This window comes from Astatotilapia calliptera, chromosome 17 (assembly GCF_964374335.1).
Source record: "Astatotilapia calliptera chromosome 17, fAstCal68.1, whole genome shotgun sequence".
In the NCBI taxonomy this organism is placed as follows: Eukaryota; Metazoa; Chordata; class Actinopteri; order Cichliformes; family Cichlidae; genus Astatotilapia; species Astatotilapia calliptera.
In genome coordinates this window covers 30642820-30663269 of record NC_137438.1, presented here as the reverse complement: position 1 = coordinate 30663269, position 20450 = coordinate 30642820, and the positions used below count along the sequence as shown (strand labels likewise).

At 38.5% G+C, this 20450-nt stretch overlaps 2 protein-coding genes across 3 annotated transcripts; both read right to left on the bottom strand.

Moving 5' to 3' along the window:
• Positions 1-830: 830 nt before the first annotated feature.
• yeats4 (YEATS domain containing 4) lies at positions 831-3849 on the bottom strand. The gene is made up of 7 exons (XM_026147647.2): positions 3613-3849; positions 3280-3399; positions 3099-3165; positions 2866-2960; positions 2101-2190; positions 1897-1984; positions 831-1797 (listed from the first exon to the last, which is right to left on the bottom strand). The coding sequence occupies exons 1-7, from the start codon at positions 3661-3663 to the stop codon at positions 1628-1630; spliced, it is 681 nt and encodes a 226-aa protein (XP_026003432.1). The 5' UTR covers positions 3664-3849; the 3' UTR covers positions 831-1627.
• Positions 3850-6785: 2936 nt separating this feature from the next.
• On the bottom strand, positions 6786-19849 carry cpsf6 (cleavage and polyadenylation specific factor 6). Of its 2 annotated transcripts, XM_026147644.2 has the most exons (11): positions 19697-19849; positions 17967-18176; positions 17776-17879; positions 17369-17514; positions 16914-17090; positions 15795-15902; positions 14375-14873; positions 14103-14218; positions 13714-13867; positions 13399-13596; positions 6786-7391 (listed from the first exon to the last, which is right to left on the bottom strand). In XM_026147644.2, the coding sequence occupies exons 1-10, from the start codon at positions 19754-19756 to the stop codon at positions 13410-13412; spliced, it is 1761 nt and encodes a 586-aa protein (XP_026003429.1). In that variant the 5' UTR covers positions 19757-19849; the 3' UTR covers positions 6786-7391; positions 13399-13409. The 2 variants fall into 2 exon arrangements, with proteins under 2 accessions (XP_026003429.1, XP_026003431.1); XM_026147646.2 differs by lacking the exon at positions 15795-15902.
• Between the last annotated feature and the right edge of the window lie 601 nt (positions 19850-20450).

Below are 20450 nucleotides of genomic sequence, written 5' to 3'. Positions count from 1 at the left end.
AAAGTAACTGTCCTACTTGTTAAATCATGAATAAAATGTAATTAACCACAATGTTGAAAAACTAGTTGCAGTTGCCTGATTACTGCCAGACCAGGTGAATTACTAAACACTCAAAACTGTCTGACAAAGCAAAGATTCTCAAAAAGAAACACATCATGCCGATCTAAAGAAACTCAAGAATAGATTATTCTGATGGATGTCAAAAAGTCATTGACATCCATCATTCTGAAAAGGGTTACAAAGCCATTTCTAAGGCTTTGGCACTCTAGTGAACCACAGTGAGAGTCATAATCCACATACAGAGAAAACTTGGAACAGTGGTGAACCTTCCCTGGAGTGGCTGACCCACCAAAATTACCCCAAAAGTAGATCCAGGATGTCACAAAAGAAGCCAGGTCAGAGTTCATAATTCAACTACAAGAAAAAGACTGGGAAAAAATGGCAACCAATTTGTGCCCTGAAGCTGAAACACTGTTGGGTTATGTAGCAGGACAGTGAACCAAAAACATAACAGCAAGTCTACCTTTGAATGATTAAAAAAAAAAAAAAAAGAACGACCTAGTTTAAGTCCAGACTTCAATCCAGTTGAGATTATTTGGTATATTACTTGGATGACCTTATGTTCCAAACCCACCAGTGTGCCTGAATTAAAACAATTCTGCAAAGAAGAATGGATCATGATTCCTCCACAGTGATCAGCGCCAGTTATCACAAATGCTGAGTTGCAGTCCTTGTTGCCAAGGTTGGCACAATCCGTTATTAGGGTTAGGTATAACTACTTTCTCCACAAAGGGCCAAGGAGGATTGGAGAGCTTATCTCTCCCCCTTAATAAATGAAATCCTTTATTTAAAAACTGCCGTTTGTATTTACTTGGATTTTTTCTGTCTAATATTAGAATTAAATTATGACCAGAAATATGTAACAAATATGCAAAACAAACAAACAAGAAAAAACAGGAGGGGGGCAAATACTTTTTTTCACAGCAGGTCACCTTCTTTATATTGAGAAAAAAAAGTATCCTAATGTTTATGAGCCGATTGTTAAAAATATTTACATAAAACACGAGGAAGCTAGTACTAAAGGACAAGCTATTCACACTGAAAGTCGTGTGTGACTAGTGCAAAAATGTTTGTCCTAATTGACACAGTAATAGTGACCTTATATCAGGATGACTGAACAAGACTGGCTTCAAAATCAAACCAGAGAAATGACAGCTTTGTGTTTCATCATTCTCCCTCACTGGTTTGATCATGTTTGGGGAGAACAAAAAAAAGATGCAGATGCATAGAACCAAAAGCAGACTTGATTTAGCTACAAGAAAAAAGGCTCACAACACTTTGTGATTTCTGACTCTTTAGAGTGTTGCAATAAAAAACAAAACTAGAGCATTTGTATGTTTAGAAGAGTTTTTGTGGCCGACTACATTTTTAAAGCACTTTCCTACCAACTCAAAACATATTTACATGTTTAAGATTCCCTTGGACGCTCAACAAAAATAAAATGCAAAAATCCTCAAACAAATAACAACACTGACTTTTTTTTTGTTTGTTAAATCCTTGGAGAGGGCAGGAGCACAGAAAATTGCTTCAACAACTGATTGCATCCATAAGCATATTTGTCCTTCTTTCAGTGCTCTTTATGGTCTCCGTCCTCTTCCAGTTTTCTAATCTCTGCCTTAAGGTGGTTGATGTTCTCTCTGCTGGCTTTGAGTTTGTCTTTCAGCTCCGCGATCTCTTGGCTTGTTCTCTTCTTTGCCACTTCCAGTTTCTCCTTGGTCCTCTGCTCCAGTTCACCGACTGGAGAAACGCACAGACATGAAGACAAAAGCGACTCAAAACTTGTGAATGCCTTTTTGTTTTGTTTTTTAAAACAGTGTTGAATATATGAATACATACACTCCGTCTCATGTTTGTAGGCTCCCAGGGTGAGTTGCCTCGATGTGGTCAGTAGCTGCTGCATCATGGCTGTTGGATCCTGAAAGATCTGAAACGCAGAAAAACGACGCATTCAGAGTTCTCGCTCTCAACAATAACATACAGCGATTGATGAGCTCACACAAACTGATATACAAACACCGTCAGAGTCTAAACCAATGGTACCATTTCATCGTAGAATTCAGACACAACTGTCTTCTTGGGCATGGCACTGGAATCTGACTGGAACAGCTTCAACAGGTGGTACAAGGTCACCTAAGAAAACAAAACCAGAAATTCAAGCAATGGATACAGGCACATTTTAAATAAGCTGATCCTCATAGACAACTATATATTACTTATCAAGTGCTGAGGATTACACAGTGCTGTTGTGTAAATATAAATCAGATGGCTTTTGATGTTTTTTTTCTTATAAGAAACCATACACTAAAGAAGAACCATTTAAACTGTACACTAAGAGAAATAGCACACCACACTCTAATTCAGGGTCATGGGCTGGAAACTATCCCAGATGTCACAGGGTGAGAGGCAGGGTATACCTTGGACAGGTCTATAACAGAGCTAATACAGATTGAAAGGCAACTAATTTAGAACTAGTTACCCTAACATGTGTGACTGTGGGAGGATGACACTGAGAGAAGCTACGCAGATACAGGGAGAACATGCTCCACACAAAAATGGCCCAGCTGACCAGGAAGGACAAACTTTGCTTTGAGGCAAGGCTGCTAACCACTGTGTCCACATGCCACTCAAGCTCTAAAATGTCTATCATCAAGCAGTCAAAATATATTAAAACCCTTTCATTCTGGTCCACCTGTATGGTGGATTCAAACCCTGGACCTTGTTGTAAGGAAACAGTGATGACAACTGCACCACGGATCGCTCAGCTTTCTCTGAAACAGCTAAGTAACTATTTGTGTTGGCTCTTACAGGTCTCTCATTGGGATCGATGAAGAAGATCTTGATGATGATCTCAAACTCCCCCCAGCCTGTCTCTGTGATTTCATATGGAGGCTTAGTGACCACTGGAAATAAGAGAAACACAGAGAGCTTCACAGAATAATGAATTTTCTGAAAAAGTGTCATATATTAAAAATGGATAGATTACCATTTCCAGTAAATCCTTCAATATTTCATACTTGCAATGTAAAGAGTCATCTCACCTCTCAGAGGGTTACCATAGCTCTCATGTAGCTTGAACTGGATCTTTTTCACATAAGCTGACATATCCTGGTAGAAAAGTATTTTTTAAGTCTTTTCAAACAGCATTTTGTATCGTTTTTCAGGTAAATGACACATTTTATAGGCCCTGCTAAATCCCTCTTACTGATGTGGATGCCTCACCTCATTTCTGTAAGGCTTCACATACACAGACCACTGGTGTGTGTGCCCATCCTCTTCTCTCTTCTTTCCAAAGTAGCGGGCAACATTCCCAAACACAATAGGCTTCACAATAGTCACTCCCTGCAGCCAACAGAGAGAATACAGAAATTTAAAAACAGGCATGACAACGGTACAAGTGGCAAATACAGAAGTACATAAATTGAATCCGACCACGCGATTTTCGTCGTCGTTATCTCAATCCACGTTAAATTATTCTGCTCATTGTTTTAAATGATATGAAATCACAAAGTGGTTCGCCTACACTACACTAGAGTGTGGCGTTAGTTACGTTACCTTAACGCGCCCCCCGGAATCTGGACCAAATTCAGTCATCTTTTTGAACATATTACAACTAAAACAGTGCCGCTAATCCTTTAGTGCGTTATGCAGGACTCTTTGTTGTCCTCTCAGCTTTCTTGTCTAAAAACCTTGCCATTTAGGCATTAAAAGTAGGCGTTACACACAGCGTACTACCATTTTAAACTGCCAGCCAAACAAGCGCCGGAAGTAGGTAGTACAACGTATTAATCTGTCCTGATAGAAAGGCTACCAGGATTCTAAGGTTCCGGGCCCGGCGGAAGCAAGAACGTTTGCGGCCATTACAAAAGCAACCAAACTATGGTCAATGAACCTTTTAGTTCTAGGCTTCTGTGATTTTTTACTTCAAGTGACATGATGATGTCTAACATGACTGACAATACAGAAAACAGCAATTACTTTCGGCAATCCTGTTTTCATTTGCTCATTATACTGGATATTTTCGTCACTTTTAAGGTCTAAAAATGTATTTATCTGTCAATGTTTCTAGTGAGGAAAAACGAATCACTTACGCAATGCTATTTTAAGTATTCGTTTTATCCAGCAGAACATTCACAATCGGACAGGATGTCGACTCTTTTTACACAATAGTTAAGTTTTAAACCTCCTCACACCTGATGTTCTGCACTTCTGTCCGACACTGTTTTATACTTTAACAACCCTTTACCATTATATTAGGATGGACTTAAAATTCTGTTCAAAAGTAAGCCTTCAGGTCTAACACTTAAGGTGCGAGGTCCAGGCAATCTCCAATGGCAAAACAAGTGTTTTGGCCTAAAGTTAAGAAAATACTTTTGGACATCATACGTGATTTTTAAGCAACTGCTCCAAAACAAAATTTCCTTTCCCACACTTGTTTCTAATAAAACGAAACGCATTATGCACAAATAAAACAGAACCACAAAACAAACTTAATTTGTATACTTTATTCTTTGAGAGCAAATGATAATCTATTTACCTGCAATGTACCACTACATGTAACCATTATTGGCGGTAGAAATACACCTGAACCTTAACTTAAAATCCCAAAGTTACAGTGGTGATACAAATTCAGCAAGTACTTTGCCCAAGTGAGACCATTTAATATGGAAGCTCATTTCATTTTTTGTAAAGTCAAAAACTATTTTACTCATCTTAAAAAACTATAACTTCAATTTGTAGCAGAAACATGTTTCCAAGTCATCATGCAAAGGCCCCTTTACTAGACAAGTGTGATTTTAAAATAAAGTATCTAGAAACCAGCAGCAGTTAGTAACTAACTAGCAGTTATTGAAAACATCTTAGTCATACAAATACTGAAAACTCATAAATACATATGTATATACTTTCCAACTGCTTGTGCAGTTTAAAGACTCCCGCAGTCGATCAGACTTCTTGTTTCTTCACTGGTTGTGTTTGTAGACCTAAAAATCACTTACCTTTTCGTGCTGCGGAACAAAAGCTAACACAAAGAAAATGAAACCAAATTCCTGTACAAATGCTCTTATTCTGGAGGGCTACACTTCTGCTTAGCTTGACCAGGGCAGAACTCCATTGGAGTTACCAAATTCAATGCACAACTAAAGAAATAATTTAATAATTTAAATAAAAACGAATAAAAAAAAAAGAAAGAAAACAAGGCACATGTATAGTATTTTCCCCAAACAGCTCAGCAGGAAATAAAATGAGGAAAAAGAGCAACTAACTAACATCAAATTAAGCCAATATCATTAAAAAACATGATATAGGGCCTTAAAACTTTCAACATTTTAAAACTAACTGTTCAGAAATAGCATCATTATATTCAAAAAGGTCCCATTTTTTTCTTTTTTTTAATATCAAAATCCAATTTACATTTTGTTTACATTACATCACACTTTCAGTGAATTTGCAAGGATACGGAGCAAAGGCACTTACATTCCCCAATAAGTCACTTTCTGAAGTATACTGAAAAAGAATACACTTCAAGAGCAAGACAATGGTTTCAAAAGATGCTGGTACAGTTTCCTGCACAGCCTGTCATTCAAATTCCTGCTGTGACTCTGAATCCAAAAGTTTTACATTCACTGGTTACGTTTGAAAATAAGGCATTTTCTAAATTGTTACGGAGTGAAATTGAAATGACATTATTAAAAGAATAACCCCCAGAAAGACAAGGTGTCAACACAAGTTTCAGATTTTTTTTGGGAGCAAATTAAAAATTTCACCAATGGCGATAATTTCACAAAAATGTGTTATGTTGTCTGCATGCAACTTTGTTCTCGTTAAAAACCATACAAAAGCACCATGTTATTGCGCTGTATTCATACTGATTTGCATTTAAGACACCCGATGACACACTGCAGCATCAAACCTCAACATACCTGTAATTTCCTGATTTCCATTAACTCACATTTTAAAAACTGGTGGTATAATCGTGTTATATCATGTGTGCTGGGAAAGCTGTGGCAATGTAATTTACACTTGTTTTTTTTTAAAAATAATTGTAAGTTATAATAAAAATAACTGAGTAAAAGCTAAACCAGTCATTGCTATTTTCCCAACCTTGCATGAAAAAAACAAACCAAAAAAAAACCCCTAAAAGCTTCAACAAATTGCTGTCCGTCCATTTTGACAAACATGCAAAACAATAAAAATGACAGGTGGCAGAATGTTTTACACTGTACCGACAAATTAAAACGCATTTTGTTCATGGTTTAGTTATTTAGATCTATCATGGAAAAGCCTTCAAAATTCAAATACATAAAACATGTAACATCTAAAGTGAAAGGCATGTAACAAACTGGTTCATACTTCCCAATTAAGGAATAAACACTTTCACTCAAGCTTCAACTATGAAGGCTGCTTGAATTAAAATCTGATTTTAAATCATTATATGACAGAAGTGAAAGACAATTTGTTCATGCGGTGTTTCAGTGATAATTATTTAGCGGAATTACAAAATAACCCACCATCAAAAACCATTCCAAACAGCAGGGTCTTCTCTTTTTTGGTTTAGCATGTTGACTATGTAATGCAACATAAGATAAAAACAAACCAAAGTGACTACATCCTTGCCATTTACCAATGTAAAAAAAAAATAAATAAATAATAATAATAAAAAATCTAAGTCAGTATATACATTTAATATAAATGAACGAAACGTAGAGGAATTCACTGAATGCAGAGTGTACCTCAGTAAACATTTTTTATTACAACACCATCTAATTTTAATCAAAAAGCAGAGACATTTACAAACGTACTAGCCATGAAAAGAATAAATGAGAACGAGAGAGTGAGGGTAGGAGAGAAAACATCAAGCACATACCTTATAAAAACTAATCTCTAAACTGTATATACACACACAATACAGCGAGCCAAAGAACAAGAAAAAAACAACAAAAAAAACAAAAGGGTGTAATGTTTGTGTCTTCTATTTGGGGATCGTGCAGGCCATTTATTTATTTATAAGTCGCAAAAAAGCATCACGCTTACTTTTCATGTCAAATAAAACATCATAAAAATAAAAGAGCTGTTTGGAAAGATTCTTTTGTCATCTTTAGTTACCATGAGTATAGAAGTTTGGATAACATAGCCTTACACAGGTCAGGGTCTTCCATCCGCTGCTCTTAAACCAGGCAGACAACAGATAGAGAGAAGGATGGGTGGAGAAGGATAGGAGAGGAGAAATGGAGGGGGTGGAGGAAGTGATGGTAGTTGTGTTCCTGTCCGGTCATGCACGGAGGGCAGGGAAAGAGTTCCTCCTTTTCCTTCCATCCATCCTTGATCCTCGTAAGCTGAAAGGTGTCAAAACGAAGGGTGGAGTTTGGTTTGGAGCCAGCCCAACAGTGAACATTTTCCCCACTCATCATTAAACCTCTACACTACATACACAAAATTTACACCAGGGCTGGGTTCAATTCACCGTCACTCTGAGCCACGAGGTTGGAGTTTGTTCAAGTCATTTTATCTTAGCAAAGGCAGTGCAGACAGAGAAGCCTCTTACACGCGGCATAAATGGCACTATGGTATTTAACTGCTACTCTTAACACTCTGTTGGCTGTGTATTGTCCCCAACCCTAGCAAAGACACAGAAACATATCATGCACAGTTCAACAGCTAACATTCAAGAACTTAAATTGAACTCTATGAGTATGTACACGCACACACAAAGAAAAGTATTTCAATCTTTCGTCAAGTCTGCGCTGCAACTACAGAAACATGGATTTCAAAGTATGTACATGCATATACACGTATATACATGTACAGATGTTTGCATGTGGCACTTAACTCTTTTAGACATAAAAATATTGATAACCATATGTAAATGCACTTAAATACCTGGGGCAATTTTGTTTGTTCCATTACAGAATTACAAATTCAGGGATGGACAATGGTTATAGTGTCTAAATGGCCAAATTGTGTATGACCATTTCGTCTTGTTTACAATATTATTAAATGGTGTACCTGCATCAACATTAGGTAATACTTTCAGAATATTAAGTCTTACTTATAGCGTTTCAATTAATTTGGCTCTCAGAGGACTATAAAGTGCAGAAAACAGAAATAAATAACCTTTAAAACTTACAGGGAGTTTTATTGGAAGACCTGAGCTAAAAGTTTTTTTTCCCTTTGACAAGTCTTTAACTATAGCAATAGGGATTTACCTTTCAATCACCTCCAAACATTTCAGTATTTGTCATTATGACCAGCAGGTTACATAACGGAGTACACTGAAAACTTTGCTCACTGTGGCAAATACCAGAGAAAACCATGGTTGCAATTTGTTTAAGCTGTATATTTAAGTGAAAAGACAAAGGACCAAAACAGTAATCAATCAAAAAAACAGCTATGAAGGAAAAAGCACATACGGCACATCTAGTGAAACCTTTCCTGCGCAAGCATACCAAGAGTTTTAATAAAACAGAAAAAAATATGACAGTGTGATTCTTACGGTGTCGCAAACATGGTCAAAGTCAGGAAGATGGAATATTTTGTGCTTGTAATGCTTTGCATAGACAAAGTTGAGCATGCAAAGTACAGGAGTCAGAAAAAGCTACCTCTAACCATAATTGTAAAGGACAGCAGCAGTGGGATTACAGTTCTACACAATTTAAAGCACCTTACCAGAAATTTGTACAATTTTAAGATGAAATGACAAAAATTGTGATAAAGAAAGTCATTTCAAACTTGTTGTTTCAACATTAAAATCACTGCTTCACACGCTGAAATGAAGCCAGATAGAACTGGTATCTACACCAAAATTCAAGTAAGTACAGGTGATTTTTTTACATTGTTTAATGATTCAAATGCATAATGAAATTTGATAGGTTTCATAATCTGAAAGGTTTTCTTTACACAGTATATGCCTGCAGACAAAAGCAGTTGAGCTTACAGCCACATCGCACATCTCAGTACTCCTCCCATAATCACACTTGACATAACTGAACTTTTCTCAAGGGTGAAACATTTAAATTATCAGCCCAATAAATCATTTATATCGGGTTCATTATATTTCATATAAAACTTTAAAATGTGTAGTAGGTGTGTCAGTTAATACAGAATGGAAATGAAACGGGACAGAGCCAAACCAGGGTCAAGCAGTCCATGAAATAGTCTCAGTCCACTAACTTGGCTATGTGCTACAAAAGGCTCGGCAAATAAGATTGGGCCAATACTTACCACTGCCTAGCTTATAGACTGCCGTCTAATCTTTCACTGTTATTACTTATGTGTGTATGATATTTCAGAAAACTACTCACAGACAGCTCATTGAGTATGAAAAAGGTACACATCTTTTTCACCAACTAACAGTTCATGTGTTATATACTGTAATAACTGTGGGGCTAAATATTAAGAATTAAAACCATGTCCATTTGCCTTAGCTCAGCTATAAAGTCAAACATTTTCTTTTTCTATATTCTGGCCAAAGGCCAAAATTAAGGACATGAATTACATTTCAACCATGTTATGGACATGAAGGCTGTTTGATTAGCTATAACCTAAACCGTTTGACTCTGGTTTGACATGTGTAAATAGCTTGGACATTAGGGCTGCACCCCCCAGCACACATACACCTACAAACAGGCTGAAGAGAAAGCATAAAAGTAACTTAAGCCTGGTACAAACACTGTGCGTTCTTGCATGGAAACATGAACAGATAAACAGTGTTAAGCACATCTCGAAACAACAAACGGCCACACTACAAGAAGAGGAGCAATGTACTTGGCACTCAATCTCAATTATTTTCCTCTTTAACAAGCTCACAAATATCAGTAGAAATGCAAAGGCATGGTGCAATGGAAAAATTGGGACATATCTCACCATCAACATTTTTGCTCGCTTAATTTTGATCTTTAGTCATTTTTACTGCAAACAACAATTTATAAATATTCTTCAAATGCATTTTGGTGCTTGACACATTGCAATAGGCTATTAGGCCTTGTGCCCACAGAGGATCTCCAACAATGACAACAAGATGGCTATTAAAGGAGACAGCAGCAACTTTCACATTTATTAGTTAGATTTTTTTTTTTTTTTAAATTTGTACTTAAAATGAAAGTTAATTTACAAAAAAAAAACTTATGTATTTGACAAAATGTAATCTTTTGTTGTGAGGTTCTTGGTGGACACAAGGTTTTGCAGGAAAAACGTGAGCATGTAAAGAACAATTTTGTGGAACAGAGACCAGATCAACTCAACAAGCTAGAACTGACAGCTAAAATCAACATAACTCTCCAGTATTTACATGACAAATTGCCTTTAGAGTTTAAGTTACATTCTTTTGGCTACTTTCAAAATGCAGCAACTCCATAAGTTAAACCACCCCAGTTATTATTTTCCAGTATAAGAGAAATAGGCACACAAACAGGGAACAATGTGAATATATAAATATCTTTCCAGTGGGTGGAGCATAGTTCATGCTGTTTGAGTGCAAATACATGAAGATATCTTTAGTGGATAAAGCACATTTAAAATCGGGACAGATATTATTTGGGAATGGGGGCAACTGTACAGAGATGCTGTAGGGTCCACGTAACCTACTCAAGTCTGCTTTACATGCAACACTGTAGATATCTCAAAGCTTTGGCAGTAAAAGACAGCCAAAAAACCCAAAATGGCTGAAACACTATATCCAAAGAAGCCCCAAAACCTTTCACAAGTTAGCGGGTTATTCAACGTGCAACTGAAGCAATGGAAGAAAGCATCTTCACAAAGAGATTACATAACGACTTGTGAAACCCTGACTCTGAAAATCCCAGACAAAAACCAGCACAGGGCAGAAAGGCAGCCTAAAATAGTTGACTCAAATCATTTGAGAGCAATACACTATTAATGATTTTTGTATCCAACAACATTAGGTGCAAGCTGACAATTAGAATGTTCAGATAAATGCATCTACAACCACAGCACCAGTTAAAATTGAATTAGCTTGGATATAATGCTAAAAATAGACAAAAATCTCACATGCCTGCATGATCTCTTTGCTAAATTGGACCGACTAAACTGAATGCTGAAGCCTAACTCACTGTCATGAATGTTATGCAACAGTACAAGTTCTCCCATAAAATTGTGACTTTCTTTTTCTGAATCATGCAGAGCCCTCTAAGGGTTAACACTGAGAATATTTTTCTGGACTAGGTTTGTGTTCTCTTGCAGTAATGTTTTCTCTGATCCATGTTAAAAAAAAAAAAAAAAAAAAAAGCTAAACTCTATTATGAAATTGCATTATACTCATTTTGACCACTACACGAGTAAGTTGACTTTCAGTTGTGACTGTTCAGGCACAGGTATTCAGTTACTACAGAAACTAGAGGAGCTCTTAAACTGTAGCTGTGATTTTTGACTAAAGTTGTTGGAAGACAAACTGTCAGCGTGATAGTGGCTGTGACCACAGCTGTGCGTTAGTTACGGTTACAGTTGTGACATACAAGGAGTCGTTTATGATAGGTCTAACATTGAATGCACATGGAGAATATATGTAACTTGTATTGAATATACTCTATTTCTGAACACTTGTGGTATTTTAACAACTAGCATTAAAGCATTTTAATAGTACAGCAAGATCTCCACTTCAGTCCATATGCAGAAATTATATTACTATGAGTGAACGCCACAATGGCCTACAAAAAATAAAATAAAATAAAAACAAAAACTCCAGTGTAACCTTCTGGGGGAGCTCCACAGACTCAAAGAGCTTAGGATCTAAAAACACTGATTTTCTTAAGCTTGTGCTAGCTTTTAACTTTAAATCACTTTTTTTTTTTTTAAATTGTGTGTCAACATAATAGTATGATAATGCAAGTTATTATGCACAGATCTGAAATATTAACCAATTCTCATTACACAGACTCTGCAAACAATTTGATTTCAGCCACTGTTGAATACAGGCTGACCTTTGCCTCATAAAATGATTAGATGTGACACTGCGTGTAAAAACCACACCAGCATTTGGATATTCAGTAACATATATTTTGACAGATTATTATGTCAAGGGGACAGGCATTTTTCCCTCCTCCACTTCACCTCAACATCTTAAGTTAAGGTGCAATTATACAAAAGTGAGCAAACACTATGCAATAAAAACATTCAACTTGACACAGGTGAAATGTCAGGTGATATTATTGTCATGCAGATATGGCACAATGACAGTTTTTTTTTTAAGGGGTGGGAGGGGGCAAAAGTCATAAGATGTTGACACTGATAAATGTTTAACTTCTCTGAAATATCACAGGACAATGATAGATTTCAAATAACACACTAAAACTGGAATATGTACAACACTATGAATGAAACATTTACAAAATGTAGATTGGTCTACTACTGACAAGGTGTAAAAACAGTAATCAATTCAATCTTAACAGACCATATAAAATCTTAATTTGTACGAAATACTGTAAAAATGACTGTACAGTATTGTGACACCCAAATCTTGCCAATCAGGATTGAAGCGACCAGTACAAGCCCACTGATAAACCAAACTTTGGGAATTCACATATAATTAATATGGCAGTTCTGAGTGTTGATATAATAAAAATCAGGCACATTTGGTCCACTTGCCACAGTTCCTGGTAAAAGCCAAAATTCTGATAATTTCTACTTTATTGATGCAAAAACTCTTTAAATTTTATAAAAAGAGTAACTGCAAAAATCATCTCAACAGGTAACGTATGCTATTTTCTTGCCATGCACAGGTGCATACAACTTTTATTCTAAAATGTATTTGTTGTAATATCCAAAGCAACAAATGAACTTTGTAATTTACCAGCCTCTGAAGCCTGCAGACCAAAGAGTACAAAATACATCCAGAAATCCAGTGACTTATATTTTCTCATTTCAAAGGGACTACAGCGTAGATACAACACTTACAGACTCCACACTGTGCCAAAGTGAATACATCAAGTGTGTATTTTGCACATTTTGTGATACAATAGAAATTGTGATTACCACTGAAGAAATATGGTTTAAGTTGACTTACCTTATACCTACCTGAAGACAGAGGACTGAGTTTTGAAAGCCTTTTCGTTGCCTACCTCTTACTCTCCTCATGCAGTAATTTAATATTTTGATGATAACATCCATTATCAGATGTTTAACCATTATTTGGGTGTAAGTAGGATTTGGTTTTGGGATTTATCTAGAGCCAGTGAATCCAATGAGAGGAGGTGTGCAAACAGAGAAGACTTTAAATCTCAACTGTGCCACTTTCTGTTTCTGTCATGCCGTCTGAGCCTAAATTAGTTTGCCACAAGGTTTAAGACAAAGATGCTGAAAAATACACAAAAAAATAAAACTGGTACCCACCTCCTTTCCGGCTAACGGTGCCGGTATTCCCTCTCCCTCTCTCTTTCCCGGTCACGGTCCCGATCCCTCTCACGATGACGATCTCTCTCCCGACTGCGTTCTCTGTAATAGTCCTCATGCCTGTCGCGGCTACGAGATTTGTGTCGTCGACTCTTTTCTCTTGAGCGACTGTGGTCACGTTCCCTGGAACGTTCTCGCCTTGCAGAGACAAACGAACATCAAGTTACAGTTGTGAAGTTTTTAATAAAGTTCAAACACCTACATTTTCTTTTAGTATGTAACTACCTGTTTCAGTGTAATATTTAACAGGCTTACCTTGACGCAGAGCCATAGCTCTTTGACTCAATGCCGTGGAGACAGTCCTGCAGAGAACTGATGAGGACCTTGCAGCGGTCGTCTGCGGACACTTTGGACTGCTTAATCAGACTGATGGCTGTCACCAAAGTCTCTATAGCACTGCCATAATCACCTAAAAAGAGAAAACAGTGGAGTAAACTTTTCATCCATCCATCCTCTTCCACTCATCCTCATCAGGGTCGCAGGCGGGCTGGAGCCTATCTCAAGTGTCATAGGGCAAGCAGCCGGGTACACTGGTCTATTGCAGTGCTCTTTTACTTCTTTGAAGAAATTTAAGTTTTCCCTTACTGACAACATGTAAACGCACTTATTTAAATGTATTGGAAATATATCACCATTTGCCTTACCTGCACTGGCATCAGAAACTGCTCTAGATATGGCACTGGAGGATATGGCTCTGTTCCTGTTCATGATCTCCTCAAACTCTGCCTCACTTAGAGGGGTTCGTGATGTGTCCATGTCCCTAAAAAAATAACAGAAAAAAAAAAGGATCAAGCATTAATTTATTTTTAATTCACAGTATCCAAGTTCTAGGCTACCCGAGCACAAACAAAAACCTCATATTGAATGTGTATATATAGTGGTTTAATTTGTTGTTCTTCTCAGTAATTGTTCTTACCGGCCTCCAGGCCCATAATCTCCTCTTTCATATGGTGGCGGGCGGCCGTATGGGTCATTTGGTCCCGGTGGACCTCGGCTATCATTGGGTGGCATGCTGTTGTTGCCAGGGGGAGGAAAGAAGGCAGGGTTCACGTGCGGCGCTGGTGGTGGGCCACCTGGCGGGGGACCTGGCAGATGTGGTGGTGGAGCCAATGCCATAGGCGGGCCAATAGGTCCAGGAGGACGGGGTGGAAAGGGTCCTGGAGGGGGTGGGCCCTGCTGAGGAGGTGGGGGACCAGGTGGAGGACCATAGCCTGGAGGAGGTGGACCTGGAGGCAGGGGTCCCAGTGGTGGCTGGCCAAACTGCCCAGGGAAGAGAACAGGTGGAGGAGGCCTATCACCACGATTTGGAGGCCCAGCCATGGGAGGTGGAAGACCCTGGCCTGGAGGTGGAGGTCCTGGAGGTCCTGGGGGACCTGGTGGACCGGGTGGGGGGCGTGGAGGACCCTGCATGCCACCTAGAAAAAGAGCAAATTAACAAAAAAGACAAGAACGAAAAAAAAAAAAAAAAAAAAAAAAAAAGAACATGAAAGAAGTAAGCTCCAGTAAACCAAAATTATTGTCTAGAATGACACAGACTGAGCTCTCCACCTCTTTCTACAAGAACAAGTAACTGGCAGATTGAAAACATAAAATGTATACTGGCACAGTCGATTTGTGGACTCATTTTTGAAGTCTAGTGGCAGCCTGTATTTTTCTATGTATCTTTTGTACAGTGATACCTTTAGGTACCAAATGGCAATTTAAAGCAGGGACAGTGACACAAAGATGAAAGAAAGCCATTGCTGCACAGGACAACAATTGACGAAAAAAGGTCACAAATGACACTGAAAAATAAATCAAAGGGAAAGTGAACAGATGAGAAGCTATAGTTTCAAGCAGGCGTTGCCGTTTTAATTAAACAAGGCCTTGTATTGGACTGGACCCTTCTCATTAACACTTGACTCAGAAGATGCACTGCTATAAGTTTCCAGAAGCCCTAAAGAGAGTATATACAGTGTATAAACTGCAATGTGGAACTAAGGAGTTTGACTGCTTTACATCAATTACAAACCTGCGAAAAGAATTTTTCCAAAAGTTTAAAAATACGTTTTTTCTTGACACTGGGCCATTATGTCACCTGAAACAACTAATTTACCTAAAATGTACTTAAGCTCAAAAAAACAAAAGCACACGTTTATTTCTTTTGGTAAAAATGTTTTAAAATTTAAAATGCTGCCACATGTGGGGCAAATAATGTAAACTGTCGATTCAGAGTAAGCAATGAAGATCAGCTGCCTCGGGGCAGTAAATGTGACAGTTTAATTTGTCAATAAAAAGCCAAAGCTAGGATTATAAGGCCATCTAATAAATCAATTAGATTAATCGAGGTATTTCACCTCTGCTACGCCAGCTCCCGTTCCTGCCCCCCGGCTGGAAGGGATTGAAACTCATATCCATCAGAGGGCCATCTTGGTGCCTAACCAGATCTGGTCTCATGCCCGAGCCTAATGGGGAAAAAAGCAAACCAATCACAACTCCTCCCTTCAGAAACCTCTACCTGCTAACCGAAGGCCTGTCGCAGCCCAGCGGGACGGGGCACCAGCCACTAAGCGAAAGAAGAGATATGAAAAGGGGGAATGGAGAACAGCCTGCTACTCCATTCTCTTACTGCTTCTGACAAGCAGCCAAGCCAAGATTTGTAAAGAGGTAAGTTTGGCAGCGTACCAAGTCAAGCTTTGAGAAAACCTCTAAGTAAAGGAATGGTGTTGGAAATTTTCACAAGCAGGAAACCACACCATGAGAAGGATCAACTGTTCAACTTGAGGTTAAGTGAGACAAAAATTCAAACCAGACAAAGAAGGAAACATGCAAAGAAAGCCCTGCCAAGGGAGAGATGAGAGATCCCGCAATAGTAAAAAAAAAACATACTAGATCAGATGAGCCATGATCCCATGCAGGTGTGAGTAACAGCAATGCCTGGACTGTGCTACCTGAGCAGCACTGCCAGACAGAAAGCAGAACTTCCAAGTTTTTAAAACACTTGTGACTTTAAATCTGATGTGCTGTAACATTATATGTATTTATTTTTTTTCAAATCATCACACAGTCGACAATACTGAACAGAAATAAACTGACCTACAAAGTTCAATATGTGATTTAACACAACCTCTGCCAGCTGTGGTGGATCCATACATGACAGGTTGCACTTTTTGTGAGCTGTGTGTCTTTATGGATTTGCTTATATCCACAACACATCCACTCATGAACTCGTTTTGACTGCCAAGTCTCAAAAACTAATATATCCACCTCAAGTTCAACTATATATCCCTATGAAATGTGGTTAAACAAACTTATTTTGGTAATAAGCCCACTCAGCATTCAAGACAACACAATCCATTGATTTGGAACGTTTCTGCCCCTAATTTATTTTTGATGATGAATTTTTGAATATCAATATTCATTTCTCAAGTAACTGAGTGTTGTCCCATACTACCAACACATCTTGCTAAACTAACCAGGAAGGTGTGGTGGAGGACCCCCAGGCCCTACGGGACCAGGGAAGCGGTCTCCTCCAGGGCCAGGTGGTCCGGGGAACCTGCCTCTCCCTCGGCTGCCCATGGGAAAACCGCCACGGGGTCCAGAACCAGGAGGACCAGCCTTTCCTTCCCCAGACATCTGACCTGTCTGGGTACCTGTGAAAAGACAAATACAAACTCATTTCATATGTAATCATTAATCAATATGTGCACCTGGCTAAGAGACAAAAACAAGGATAAATTACATGTATGAGTTCATACATATGCTAAGATTAAACACAGGTCATGTAACATATGTGATGTACTGTGTAGTCAAATATATTTATATTTAGAATAACTCACATTCCAACATGTGCAAATTTTTTACATAACTTCTTTTAACCAGCACTGATCTCTTCGGATAAATAAACCATGTGCACACTTGCCCTACTTACTTTTGCGTGATTGCATTTCAAACTGGCTGAGGGACTGCTTGTTGCATGGTGTGACAATGGGATTCTGACCATGGAGCTCCCTCTTTGACAGCAGCTCCATTAACTTTCTGGAGGATGCCTCTGAACCAACACACACCAGAGCAAACCTGGAAAACACGCAGAGGGCATACAGTCAGACAACTGATCGCATAAACATCAATGCACTGTGAAATTCTGAGCTGATAGTAATATCTAAACAAGGTCACTGGCACTCAAGAACATATGTCTTTAGAAACAACAGCCTTGTGGTAATACAATCATAAAACTGACTCAGTGTGATCCCACCCTGTACTCCTAACACGAAATATTTAACATACTCTTTGACTTAGTCCAACTGCATCATAGAAATAAAATACTAAAGACCTCACCCTTTTGACTGGCCATTGGCTCGGTTTTCAAAGAACTTTATCTCCAGCACATCTGTGATGCCTATCACCCGGATAGCTTCTGTCAAGTCCTCATCAGTTGTCCACTGCAAAAACAACCCCAAGCAAAATGGCATCATGTATGGATCACAATTAAATTTGTAAGTCCAATTTTTAGACAATCTGACACTCACCCATGTGAGGTTTCCTATGTACAGGGCGATTCTTTTTCCAGTGTAGGTGTACACCACGTTGGGCAGGGAGCTTTTCCCTCCCTCTGTGCCACCTGGGGCTGGCAGTGAATCCAAGTAATCCCGGTCTTCTGGAGCATCACCATTATTGGCTGATGGGGATATTACGTCATCATACAGGTCGATCTGCTCATGAACTGGGTAGTCAGCTTCCTGTATTAAGAATGCAAGAAAAGATCAGTGAAGCACTTAATATCTAGAGCTTGATAATGATTTGATGTTATTAACACCAAGGATATAATTTATCAGCTTCTATGTCTGATCTGATTCTGAATCGGTTTCCTCACCAACACCAGAATAGCAAACCTACATTGGTTTTCACCATCACATTGTACAAAAAGGTTTCCTTGTAACAGGTGTGCAAAATTCCCACTGAATTGAGTTTGATTTAATTGTTTTTGCAATAGGCAGTTGTCAGAAAAACATACCAGCACTCATTAAAAAGATGTAATTCACTATTGAATCAATTCAAGTTCAATAACACTAGCATCATGCAACTGCTTTATGCTGACCAGGAAAAGTCAATTTAGGGTTAAGGTTCACAGCATATCCAGATATTGTAGTATGATAATAATAATAACAGCATAAACTTGTGATCAGCAGATAGTCGCAAGCTTCGTAGAACTTATATCCGTATCAAATTAATTTGAAGTGGTTTATTTATGCACCCTGTGCAAAACCAATTGCTTCAATTGGGACAAATTAAAAGATTGGGGGTTTACTTAACCAATCTGCCAAAGTCGTGACTTAAATATATCCGTTAAATCATTTTATTCTAATACACTGGCTTACTTAAGTTCAAATTTGATCACCTGGATAAATTTATGCGTCGTGACTTTCCCCAAGCATGAATGCAAACTGAGTGTTTGTATTATGGGTCAAACTCAAGTATGTTTTGAAAGCTGTTTAGCAGTTCGAGACACAACACTATCTTCACATTGGCTAAGCTGAAATTATAACCACCGTCACAGAAAAGGGGCGTGTGGAGAAAAATATCTTCTGAATAGCCCCAACATTGACCTACTCCATGCTAACAACATGCCGTGTTTATTACACTATTCAGAGCCTACTAAGGTTGGGCGACTGCACGAGTTTATCGACGATAGGCTGAGGCTATCGTCAGCTATTGGCCTGACCATTGTCGGTTGGAAAATGTTTATACAACCTTAGAGCCTAAAGGCGTTCGGTTTAGCTTAAAACTTCTCTTTATCAACTGAAAAAAAGTAAAGACTTACTAGACACGACAGCGTGATAGCTGTGAATTAGTCAATGTCAGCTCGCTAACGAAAGTGCGTTTGTTTGTCTTGCTAGCCCGCCACTAACGACCATGCCAAGGCCTGAACCCAAGCTACGCCGTGAAGACGGCTGCTTTTAGCATTTACTTGAATAAATAACAACGCACATCACGAAACAACTGCAGCGTGCATATTAATTACTAAATACATGAAAAGTCGTGTTAAATGTCGACAACCCCACGAACAAACAAAAGTCTGCAAAGCACGCCGATAGCAGAGGCTGCAGGCTTGCAGCATGTTGAAAAGGCCTTGTATGTCAGAGAGCCTCTTTAGCCACAAAAGCTCGCCACTTTGTAGGTTATAATAAATATAGCAGATTATACAGATATTAAAAAAAATAACACCTATAAGCGAGGTAGGAAAATATGTATTTATTACCTGGCTGAACTCCTCCTCGACGTCGGCGTAGATGTCGATATGATCCACACCGTCCGCCATTTTCCTCTGACTACCAGCTCTCACCGCCTGCGGTGCAGACTACAACGACGGTACGCCACAAACAATGAAAAGAAGACAGGCAACGAGCGCCCCCGCAGGTTAATTTCATTCATTACAACATCACCCGTGTAGACCACGGGAAAATCTGTTGCAGTCACCACTGACTGTGAAACAAAAGCCCACCGTGTTAAAAAAGCAAAACTTATCAAACAGTTTACATGTTTATACATCCTCTTGCTTTACTTATGATTTATAGCATGTGTGACATCAATTTTAATTATATGGCCCCCTTTTTTTTAGCCTTGAGACGACGTCCCACAATTTACTTGCTTTTGAGGATATTCCCAAGTCTGGCTTTTACCCAATTTATATGAAGGGAAGACTTTCTATTACAATAAACTGCTTTTTGTTACAATGCTTTGGACATCAGGGAAAGTTAAAAGACATCAAAACCTCCAGGGCTTTGCAGAGTTTGAATGATGATGTAAACTACCACAAAGAAAATGACACACAGAGAAATACACTTCTGTCTTTTTTTTTTAGTTTCACACAGGAGAAAATATAATGTGAAGAGACACAGAATATGTGTGTTATAATTATGCCAATCTACCGTCACATCCTTACTGACAATACAGGAGATTATAAAGACTGTTGTGTGTGAGCACTAGGACAAACTCTTGCTTTTCTTTTAATC